The sequence below is a fragment of the Protopterus annectens genome, chromosome 4.part0 (assembly GCF_019279795.1).
Source record: "Protopterus annectens isolate FY-2018-M chromosome 4.part0, PAN1.0, whole genome shotgun sequence".
Lineage (NCBI taxonomy): Eukaryota > Metazoa > Chordata > Ceratodontiformes > Protopteridae > Protopterus > Protopterus annectens.
The window spans coordinates 1,062,453,342-1,062,465,517 of NC_056733.1; the positions used below are offsets into that span (position 1 = coordinate 1,062,453,342).

The 12,176-nt window shown below is 40.6% G+C and overlaps 1 protein-coding gene across 1 annotated transcript in view; it reads right to left on the reverse strand.

Moving 5' to 3' along the window:
• SLC23A1 (solute carrier family 23 member 1) overlaps nucleotides 1–12,176 on the reverse strand; it is a 505,682-nt gene that overhangs the window by 47,593 nt on the left and 445,913 nt on the right. Inside the window, exon 12 of the mRNA XM_044069843.1 lies at nucleotides 2,882–2,977. Coding sequence (XP_043925778.1) covers nucleotides 2,882–2,977 — 96 coding nt within the window. The remainder of the gene's footprint in view (nucleotides 1–2,881; nucleotides 2,978–12,176) is intronic.

Genomic DNA, 12,176 nt, shown 5'->3' on the forward strand with positions numbered 1-12,176 from the left:
TCAGTTCATCAGATAACATATTGGTCATACATTTCACATACTCTTCAGTATCTAAAACAACAACTCCCCCCCCTTTGTCTGCAGGTTTCACTACCAGCATACTGTTTGTCTTTAGATCAATAAGTGCTTGGTTTTCATAACTGGTAAGGTTGTAAAATCTCCCTTTCTTATGGTGGACTCCTGAGAAAAGTTCATACAGATCCTTCTCACACAGGTCCAGAAAACATTCCACCATAGGGGGCATCGGTGGAACAAAGGTGCTCTTGTTCCTGAATGGTATAGGCGATTCAGTCACTGTGGTAGGCTCACCATTGTTACAAAAGAATAGTTTTAAACATAAGCGTCGGCAAAAGAGCCTTAAATCAATAAGGGACTCTACCAAAGATGATGTGGCCGCTGGGATGAAATTCAGCCCTCTATCAAGGAGACTGAGCGTATGAACACCCAAGCAAGCACTAGAATGATTAAATACCAAGGAAGTCAATACCTCATCTTTCTGTTCGATACATTCCTTTCTTCCGAGAACTTGCGCTTTCTTGGCCCTCTGCTGTTGGAACGCCCCCTTTGTTGTTGCGTATATTTCTTTTGGTAAGGTAAAAAAAGGGGGGCAGCAGTTACAGATGCAGCATTACTCTTGGGTATGGCTCCTGGATTACGATGCCCAAACAACGCTTCCTGGTTCGGAGGAGGTGTATCAGTATGGGGCAATTCAATAGGATCCAGACTGTTAGTTCTAGTCGATGATACATCAGCCTGGTTAGATGAATGAATGTTAATGGATGTCGATGTAGAGCTAGGTATCACATTCATAATCTCACTAGTATCAACACTGGCTGGTTGATTACGAGATGATGCCTGTGCTGTCTGTCGATTAACTTGGGACCTCGGCCATACAAACACATGGCCATTCTGAAAATCTTGGAAGTCCCTTCTCAGTTTGCGTTGCTTCGTTTTTCCTAGTCTGTCACTAAATAATTTTACTTGTGAGAAAATAGAGCATAATTTCTCTTGACAATAATCAGAGTTAAATCGTTCAGTTAGTTTCTGATACAGTATGTCAGTTTTACTACGAAGATCCGTCTCCAACGGTAAAAAGTATCTTAATAATAATTTCACATAGTCAAAGCCCAAATTTATATTAAGGTCCTGCCATTGTTTAAGTAAAGATGGATGTGAGTCCCCATACGTAGGCATGCAGAAAACCCGCATGCCTCTGGGGACCACCTTATGAAACAAGCAGGCTTCCAGATGTAGTCTCTGCCATAGATACCTGTGTATCTGGTACAAGTTATCTTCCAATAGTTTTAATTGCTCATGAAATTCATTTAAATCCTCACCAGTTTCTGGAGATTGGGCATAGCCCAACGCTTCCTTGAGATCCAAAGACAATAAAGGGTTAGGCTCTGGTACAAACAGCCCCGTCCAAAGGCGGGAGGTATCCCTCGACTCTGGAATGGAAGCAGCAGCAGGAACATTAGTATCCATCGTGTGCGTAGAGTTGTAGACAAAAAGCACAAGAAGATGAAACCAAAACCAGGACCACAACTCTCAGCTGAAGGTGCCTCTCACCAAAATGAAAGAGGAGTAATACACAAAAACAATAGTAGGAGACACCAACACGATTCTAGTTCTTCACTATTGTCAAAGTCCAAGCACGAGACACCATAAAAGTCCAAAAAACACTTTAATAAAAGATAAATAAGCGCTTTCGCGTAGTGCAAAGCTACGCTTCATCAGATATTCACAAAAAATAATACAGACTTAAATACAATCCATTTTGGCGGGATTGTTAACCAATAAATTAATAATTGAATTAGTGAAATATATCTTAGTCATTTTATCTACCAATTAATGATTACTGCTAGAGTTGTCAGCCTTACGGCTTAAAAAACAAAGTAAATTAAGAAAATGTATGTAAAAACGACAGTGCAAAACTTCTGTATATACAGCATAGTCTCATGTCTCATTCTCCAGAAACTGGAAACTGAATGCACCATTTCCGTAGCAATAATAATGGTGCAATCAAGGCTGCAAGCTTCAATAACATAAACTGATGAACCGGCAAAGATATATTGTATAGATACTTCTCACAGGTATCAATAGAAACACATCCGGAAATATATCTAATCGGCACACGCATAGGTCACATCCCAAACAATCCCCTGTTGAATCAGTTTGAATATAAATTTAGAATTCAAACCCAAGACGGAAAAAGCCAAACTATCATTGCCAAAACATACGGCTCAGTATAAATGCACTGATGTTAAGCGGACTCTTACTCAATAGTAACTATAAAACCATTTAAATTGTATAACCATGGTGCAACAAACAAACCATAGTATATACATACCAAACTCCACAAACATGGAGCTATATAACAACCCTTTGATAGTCCAATACATAAAACGACAGATGCAAATATTTCCGTTATAGAAATATACATAGAGCTCCATACATACGGAGCAGTAAAACCAAATGATAATCAGATGCGTAAAAGGACAACAAATATATTCGCTCTAAAAACAAACGTATTAGTAAATAACCATACCTGGTAATTGATTTTTCAGAAGGTATTTTTTTATTATGATATATATATATATATATATATATATATATATATATATATATATATATATATATATAAATATATATATATATGTGTGTGTGTGTGTGTGTGTGTGTGTATTTTACTATTATGCGATTAGCATGTTATTTCTGTATTCATTCATGTAACAGTATTTACAAATTTCTAAAGAAGATGTGCAAGTAAGGAAGGTGACCAAAGATTTGTAATAAATGTTTGTTCAGATGCACAATTTATTTTAGAAACAGACGTCTGTAGGATGCAATTGTTTAACTATTTAGTATTATCATATACTACCTGGTATAGTGTTATCCAAGATGAAAGCAATGCAGCCACCAACAAACATTTCTGTTGTCAATAACACTGTTAAAGTTTGGTCGATTGCTGGAACACCTGGAAATATACAAAATGATATAATTCAAATACCTGAAAAGAAAGAGTGACTGTGACATGATGTCTTTAGCTAAGCCCCCAAACATATGAATTTCCAATTGTTGTCATACCTTGAACAGGTAATCCCTTACTCTCTGGGGTATAAAACACATTGTTGTCATACCTTGAACAGGTAATCCCTTACTCTCTGGGGTATAAAACACATTGTTGTCATACCTTGAACAGGTAATCCCTTACTCTCTGGGGTATAAAACACGAAGGCATCACTGAAATGAAGTTATCTAGATATTGTGAATAAACAGATTATTTGCTTGCTTAGTTTTATTTGCTAATGGCTATTTCTACTTGGGCATGATTATTCCTTTTGGAAGACAGACTCTGGATAGGGATAGTTGTATCTTGCTCTTGAATAGACTCCCCATCCATGTTAAACAAAGCTCATCTGTCTTCATATTCAACTTGGATCTATGGATGAGTAATAAAAACTTTATCCCAGGACTACCCGATGTACTACTAATGGATAGAGGCAGCTCCTAGATGCTTTATTCCATGCATGGGTGCTCTGAAATTATCTATGCAATGATCCCAGTTATTCTCATTATGGGTAATATATAAATATTGAACATGGGATGGGAAAGGGTGAACTAAGACCAAACTGTATAGGTTAATTCAAGCACCAAAAGGGAAACTGGCTTGGCTTAAAATATCCCAAAAGGGCAGCTAGCCTGATGCATATGAACGTATAGACCTCCAAGGAAATAATAATATTACTGTGATATCATTCCTATACATTGTTTGGTGACTTCCCATCTTCTACACACATTATTTAACATTTTACTCATTCCATCCTCTTTTGTTGCTTCTCATCTCAATTATCGCTTTTATCCTCTTCCTCCCATCCCCACCTTTCGCCATTCCCATTTTCTCCTCACCCTGTCTTTCCTCTACCATTCCCCTTATCCACCCTCTCCCTTTATTGCCCTGTTTTTAAATTGCAAACGGTTTCTATGTTGTTACTTTTGCTCCTAATAAAGGTACTATAATGGTGCGTGTGCATGTGTTTGTGGTTGTGTGTGTGCATGTGTGTGGGGGTAAAAGACTGATGAACAAAAAAGGAAATTAATATATCATGTGATGGAAACCAATAGACAATACTGCAAAAAATTAGTCCTGGTAACGTGATAGGGCAAGGAATGCATACAAAATTAATGAGATAAGTATGTTGATTGAAAAGAGGCTAGATTACCAAGAATCGCAAACATATTGCAATGGAAGCACAAAATGAGGGAATTCTGCTGAATGAAGGTGGTTGTTTGCTATAAATGAAATGTAAAACATGCACAATGGAAGGTATTTTATAATCACTGAGATAATGCTACTACTAAGAAAATAAATATTGTATTTCATTTTATTGTTATATTTGTCCAAATTGCCATGTTTTTGGTGCTCAATTATTTTGCGAGAAGGAGGAGTTTGAGTGACTGGATAATAAAGCTTGATCTTTTAAAAACAGCTACAGTGTTGGAATTTTTGACTGGCTGTTTATTAATACAAGGATACGGGAAAATCTTTAGAAATAAATTATTACTGGCAAGAAATTAACAGATCGGGATTTTATATTAGCTGTCATTCTACCTGACAGAGTTTGAACAACAGAAACATTGAACAAGCTTTACATGGCTGTTTGTACAATGCATCATCTATATGGCTTTGCAAAAATATATGTCTATAGTCAATATGCTGATGTTCTTCGTTTTCCATTGCTGCAGTCCTTACTATTGGGTATAGTCCGCATCCAGTCGGCCCGAATACCAGAGTATAAGGCTGACGTCGGTCAGGGCGCATTAGACTGACGTCAGTACATCAGGGTACTAATGCGCATGACCGGCGTCACATCCTCAGTCTTTTTTGCCGCGTTGTCCGATGCAGAAGCAGTTTTGCGAGTGCAGGTTGGCGTTCTGAAATATTTCCGAAACCGGAGTTTCAGACCGAATCAGAGTTGGCTAAGTACCCGTTGGGAACATTTTGGTTTTTCTTGCCTCAGTATTTAACCGGATGTCAGAAAAAGTGAATAACTGTATTTCTTGTGGGAAACAAATACCTCATAGGGATTACCATACATTGTGTATACCTTGTTTAGGGCCTGAGCACGACGTTGTTGGTTGCCGCTCTTGTGCTAGGTTTAACAAACGCACTATTAAGAGGAGGTTAGACTGTGCCAGATTAGTGTTTGGGAAGCGTTGCAATTATAAAATGCCGTCGGATGCTCCGACGCCCGCTTCGTCCAAGAAGCGCAAGGACAAATCAGCGAAGCCTAGGGTTGATGAACCGGCAGTCCCGGACGTTGGTTCTTTAGATGGCTCAGTGGAGCCGGAGGTTTTGCCAGGAGTTTCTATGGAGTCTCAGGCAGAAACTTTACTGTTACAGGATGTACCCTCTCAGGAGGCAGGCCAGGCTGAGGGGGCTTCTCAGGTAACTATTCTTCCCTCTCTTCCCAAAGTAGTTAGAGCCTCTCCTTCTGTTGCCAAAACTTCTTTTAGAGGTAGGCCAACTTCAGCTTCAGTAGGGGCTTCTCCTAGCCTTTCGGGTTCTGTACCTAAGAAACATATGCTTAAAATGGCAGAAGATTTGATTACTATGATTAGAGGTTCTATGGGCCCTCCTGATAAGAGGCCTAGGGTGGAACCAGAGTTTGACAGTTTTGAACAGGGTTCAGGGGCTTCTGAGTCTTCTGGAAGATTTGCAGGAGTATCCTCATTATTCTGATTCTGATGTGGATGATGCCACTCCTCGGCTTCTCCTCCTGAGGATTTTTCATTTTCAGAGACTCTGCATTCCATGAGGGAGCACTTTAAATGGGAAGGCCAGGATTACTCTGATTCCAGGAAGAGGCTTAGGAATTCTTGTTTTACCCCAGCATAGGCCCTTAGCTATACCTCCTGTGTTGAATGTGGTGGAAGATGTTTTGCAGAGGCTTCCTGAACCCTGATTCTTTGCCTCCTGCTCCTGTTAAACCTGATAGGTACTATAGGGTGCCCAAGCTCATAAGTATTTGTTTAAGAGTCCTAGGGCGGACCCAGAAACTGTTTCTCAGGGGCCTAAAGGTGTTAAGGCCTCTGTGGTTAAAAATCCTGTTCCCACTGACAAAGAGGCAAGGGCGTTAGATAGGTGGGGTAAGAAAGTGTATACTTCTTCCACTCTAGCCATGAGAGCATTGAATTGTCAGTTTCACATGCTGAAATATCAAAATTATCTCCTTTCACAATTGAAATCTAAGGTGGATGCTTTGGCGGAAGGTATTGATTGTAAAGACTTGCTGGATTTAGTTTATGTGTCTGAACAAGTGGGCAAGCATTCTTTGCAATGTGGTTTTGATGCTGTGCAGGCCTCCTCGAGGGTGGCTGCCACTAGTTCTGTTCTTCGCAGGCATGCCTGGTTGAGGGATCAAAATTTGGCTGAGCATGTTAAGACAAGGATTTTGGATGCTCCTTTACAGTCTGATGTGTTGTTTGGTTCACCTGTGGAAGCAGTTTTAAAGAAAATGGAGGACAAAGCTAAGTCTATGCAAACTGTTAAAGATTTTTGCAGGTACAGCCTCCAAGTTTAGTAGAAATTGGCCTGCTAAGGGGTGGACATATCCTGCTTATGATTCCCAGTCTAGGGGTAGGTCTAGACGTGGTAGGGGCAGGGCTCAAGGTTCTTTTAGGCCTAGAACAGGGAGTTCACCTGCTCAGACTTCTGGTGAGGGCAGGGGTCAGTCCTTTCGTAAACAGACCCAATGACCTGCCTTTTCAGCTGCCAGTAGATTCTCGTCTGGCAGCTCCTTTGGAAGGACGACTGTCTCTTTTCAAAGAAAATTGGGATTTAATTACTCAAGACAGATTTTATTTCCATACAATGCCCGCTTTCAAAGGCATGCCAGACGTTCCTCCTCCACAAAGAAAAGAGGCTCACAAGCAAGTTTCTCAGTTACTCCTAATGGGGGCCATTCAGCCAGTCCCTGTATCAGAAAGGGGCCTAGGATTTTATTCTCGCATGTTCCTAGTACCAAAGAAGGGGAACACGTGGAGACTGCTTTTGGATTTATCTCTCCTCAACACTTCTCTGGACATTCCCAAGTTCAAGATGTTGACGTTACAACAGCTTTTACCCTGCTGGGCAAAGATCACTGGATGGTAACTTTAGATCTCAAGGAAGCTTACCTTCATGTGCCTATCAGGCTAAGTTACAGGAAGTATCTGCGGTTTCAAGCTGGAGATTCTCATTATCAGTTCTCTGCATTGCCCTTTGGCTTATCTACTGCCCAGAGTATTCACAAAGGTTCTGGCTCCAGTGATAGCTTACTTCAGGCTACAAGGACTTCAAATCTATCCTTATTTAGACGACTGCCTGATTCTGGCTCAAGAAAAGGAAGACCTTCTACAGCATCTGGAATATCTTATAGCAGTGCTAAGATGCCTAGGGTATTCTGTGAACGAAATAAAGTCCAGTCTAGTACCCTCTCAAGACATGTGCTTTCTGGGTGTGAGACTGAATACAGCAGCCCAGATGGCCTTTTTAACCCCGGACAAACAAAAGAGTCTATCACTTTACTTCCATCAACTATCTCATCAGTCCGTGCTGACTGCAGAGACAGTCCTCCAAGCATTAGGGTTCATGGCATCTTGTATTCTGGTGCTTCCCAATGCCAAACTGCATATGAGGAAGTTACAATGGTATCTCAAAAATGTATGGACACAGCACTGCCAGGATTTCGACACTGTCATTCAAATAATACCTTGCCTTCAAAGAGAATTTTTGTGGTGGGCTCAGGAATGTCACCTAAACAAGGGACTCTCTGTGACCCGGCCAGAGGCGAGTCAGATTTTACCGACAGATGCCTCGGACATTGCTTGGGGAGCTCATCTAAATGGAAAGTGGATACAAGACAAGTGGCCTGCCAGACTACAGCATCTACATATCAACATGAAGGAGATGTTAGCAGTCCAGTTCGCCTTACTGGCTTTCAAGGAGTTACTTCTTCCAGGGCAGGTGTTGATTCTAACAGACAACACAACTGTCATGTGGTACTTCATCAAACAAGGGGGAACACATTCTTATCCTCTATGCAGGCAAGCAATGATTTTATGGGAGACTGCGCTACGCTTGCACCTAACTCTTCAGGCAAGGTTTCTGCCAGGAGCACAGAACTCCTTAGCAGATGTGTTAAGCAGACAAATCATGGATCCCCACAAGTGGAAACTGGATCTTCATGTATTTCAGAAATTGACAGTGTCATGGGGAACTCCAGACATAGATCTGTTCGCTTCTCCACTAAACCACCAGCTGCCACAGTTTTGCACAAAGGGGTTTCATCACACAGCTTGGAAAGTGGATGCTCTGTCTTTCAGTTGGACAAACCTTCATGTGTATGCCTTTCCACCTCTGCCTTTTCTTCCAAAGGTACTGTTAAAGGTCAGACAGGACAGGCCAAGGATGATTTTGATAGCTCCAGATTGGCCTCGGCAACACTGGTACCCTCTACTACGGAGTCTGGTAAAGAAGCCTCCATGGCCTTTACCTTTGATTCCACATCTGTTATCCCAGCAGGACGGTCATCTGCTCAATGTCAAGCTTCACTCTCTTCCTCTGACAGCCTGGCATATTCTGTGTTGAAACACAGCAGGTCTCAACTTCCTCAACAAGTTTTAAATGTGATTATGGAAGCTAGAAGACCTAGTACAAGGAAAGTGTACGCAGCAAAATGGAAGAGATTTTATTTTGGAGTAAAGCAAAGAATTTGGAGATTTCTGAGCCTAATTTGAGTATGGCTCTTCAATATCTTACTGAGTTACTGGACAAGGGTCTGTCCTTCTCTTCCATTAAGATTCATGCTGCAGCAATCTCAGCTCACTATGATTGTGACCCACCATTATTTTCGCATCCTTTGTTCAAGCAGTTTCTTAGAGAGGCAAAAAATATCAGATTCCCACGTAGAGCTCCTACTCCTGCTTGGGATCTCAATTTTGTGTTGGAAAAACTTACTCTACAACCTTTTGATCCTGCGGCTACTGCTGAATTGAAATATTTGTCATGGAAGACTGCTTTTTTGTTGGCTATTACTTCTGCAAGAAGGGTGTCTGAGTTGCAGGCCCTTATGGCAGTCGAGCCCTTTTGATTTTCCATAAGGATAGGGTATCATTACGCCCTAATCCTTCCTTTATGCCTAAGGTGGTTTCTAGTGTGGCTTTAAACCAAACTATTCATTTGCCTACTTTTTATGCAGACCCCCAAAATAAAGGGGAAAAGATTTTGCATACTTTAGATGTACACAGGCAATTGCTATTACTTAAGCAGGACTAAGGAGTTTAGGCAGTCGCAGCAGTTGTTTGTTTCTTCTGCTTCGAGTTCGGAGGGCAAGCCTGTGTCAAAACAAACTATTTCTAGGTGGATTGGCTTTTGCATTGCATTTTGTTATTCCCATCATGGCAAGGAGGTTCCAGCTGGGATTAGGCCTCATTCCACTAGGGCTACTGCCACTTCAACAGCATTTCTACGAGGGTGGCCACTAAGGATATTTTGGAAGCAGCTACTTGGAGTTCAGTGCATACTTTCTCTAAGCATTATCACCTTCCTATCTACTCTAAGTCTAGGGCTGGTTTTGCCACAGCTGTTTTGCAAGGCATGTTGTCAGCTCCTGCTTCTTTATGATTTGCCAGCCTCCCTTACCTCTGCTTTGGGATTCTACCCAATAGTAAGGACTGCAGCAATGGAAAACGAAGAACATAGTACAGTTTTGTACCTACCATAAATGTAGATGTTCGAGGATTCCATTGCTGCAGTCCAATTTACCCTCCCTCCTTCCCCTCTGTGTTAGGGGTGTTTGTGTAGGTGAGTTTACCTGCTTATATTTTTATATATATTGTTCATGTTTTGGTGCAGGTATTTTGGGCCTTGTCCTTTTAGGGTCTTCTGACATCTGGGGCAAGAAAAGACTGAGGATGTGACGCCGGTCATGCGCATTAGTACCCTGACGTACTGACGTCAGTCTAATGCGCCCTGACCGACGTGAGCCTTATACTCTGGTATTCGGGCCGACTGGATGCGGACTATACCCAATAGTAAGGACTGCAGCAATGGAATCCTCGAACATCTACATTTATGGTAGGTACAAAACTGTACTTTTCTTCCTTGGCGATGGCAATCTGTGTATAGTTTAAAAGTAGACCAGTTTTATTCAAGACAATACTGCAAAAATATATATAAAGGTGCCCTGAAAGTGATAAAACAGACTATTAACGACCAGTTTATAACAAAGAATATCAGTTAAGTATTGAACAGAGAAGCAAGGAAAGTAATTTAATCTCTTTTTGTGTCTAAAATGTAGTTGCGTAAACTAATAGAGCTCTTTTCTGTATTACCTGTTCCTGTTGCATTTTCTTTTCTGTTTTTAAATCTGTTTGGACTAGTGATTTTGTTCTATGTGGCAGAAAGGCACTTAAACTACCCAGGCTTTACATTTCACTTGTTTTTTCATTGGTCATTTTGTTTCTTGAGTGATACTTAAATACAAAGAGTGTGCTGTTGGCCTTGTCTTCTCTGATAGGACACAAAGCCTGCAACAACTACAAACAGAGCTGACTCCATGCTGGTGATTTTTACCACCCACCCACCTACCCTCCCATTTGTTCCTCTGCTTTTCAATCTTGGTGATTTTTGACCTGCCAACCCTTACTATAAACTGAGGTTTGAAAGCTCCTCCCTTTCTACACTGCTGTTGATATCTTGAATTATTTTTGCCTTTCCTTGACCTTATTTTGAAACAAAAGTGCATTTTGGCTGTCATTGTCCATTCTGCTGATCTACTTGTTCTGAATTCATTATCAAGCTAGTTGTTGGATAAATTAATATATTATACTTCAACAAGACCTTTTGTGTGTTTTTACATCAAGAGGACTGAGAGTTTTCCATCATGGCGGTAAGTGGTAGTCTGGTCTATCCAAGTTAAGAAATGTACTACATAGCCCTGAGTGTAGTTGTTTTATTGGTCAGAAGGTTTATTAGTCAGCTTACCCTGTTTTAGTGCCTGAATAAATGCAGCATATTTCTGCATTTCTTGGCTAATTTCCACATAACTTAGCAACACTTGACACCCTTGCCTGTGCCTCAGAAATGTTTGTTTTGCGTCTGGTGCTATCTAGCCAAAACTAAGTACTTTTATTGAACAATCACACTTCTATAAGCTGTTTGAAGTACACATTGTTGTTGGTATTGTGAAATATTTATTGCCTTCCTTGTGCTTGTTTAAAAAAAAAGTAAATTTTGCCTCTGATTGTCCGTTCTGCTCATTTATTTACTCTAAATTCATTATTCTAGCTAATTACTTGGTTAACATAATTTATATTTACACTCAAGCAAGCTTTTTTATATGTATTTACATTAAACAAACTGAGGATTCTCCATCTAGTGGCAGTAGATGGTAGCCTGGTGTAGCTTAACTAATAAAGGACCTATCATAATGGCTATGCACTTTCCCAATTTCTCTGCAGCCACTTTTGTGGATATGGGCATCCTGAGACAATGTAGCAATTGTCTTATGTCCACTAATAGCCGATTAATCCTTAAAAAAAAAAAAAAAAAAAAAAAACAGATACGGTATGTGAGAAATGTACACATGTATTGTTACTGGAGGCAAAACTCTCATGTATAGGCACTCATAACTACTACCAGGTTGTCAGAAACACACAGTCTACACCCACAACACATAATATGCACCACACACATAGTCTAACATAGGCTGGATGCTTAAATGAGATCTTTCTAAACCCCAAAGACCTCCCAGACACTCCACTTGTAAAAATATCTTCAGCAAAACCAAAAGCACTCAACAAAAACAACACCCAACACAATACATACAGTCATATCAAGTGGAGTCTCATCTACTTAGCCCATAAAGCCAGCCAATGAACTACACAGGACTCTAATCATAGGATACTCTATTCTGTGACATACTGACACCCCACTCCCTAGGATGAACAAGGAGAAAACAATGGTCAGTTGCCTATGAGAAGCAAGGATTTGACAATTACGCATGTACTGAAGTCATTGCACCACAGGTACTAATATGATTCACTCACAGTCCGTGTAGGTGTAAATGACCTGAGATGTACCTACCTAGACTATATGAAGAGAGACATTATGGAGCTGTCAGACTATGTGT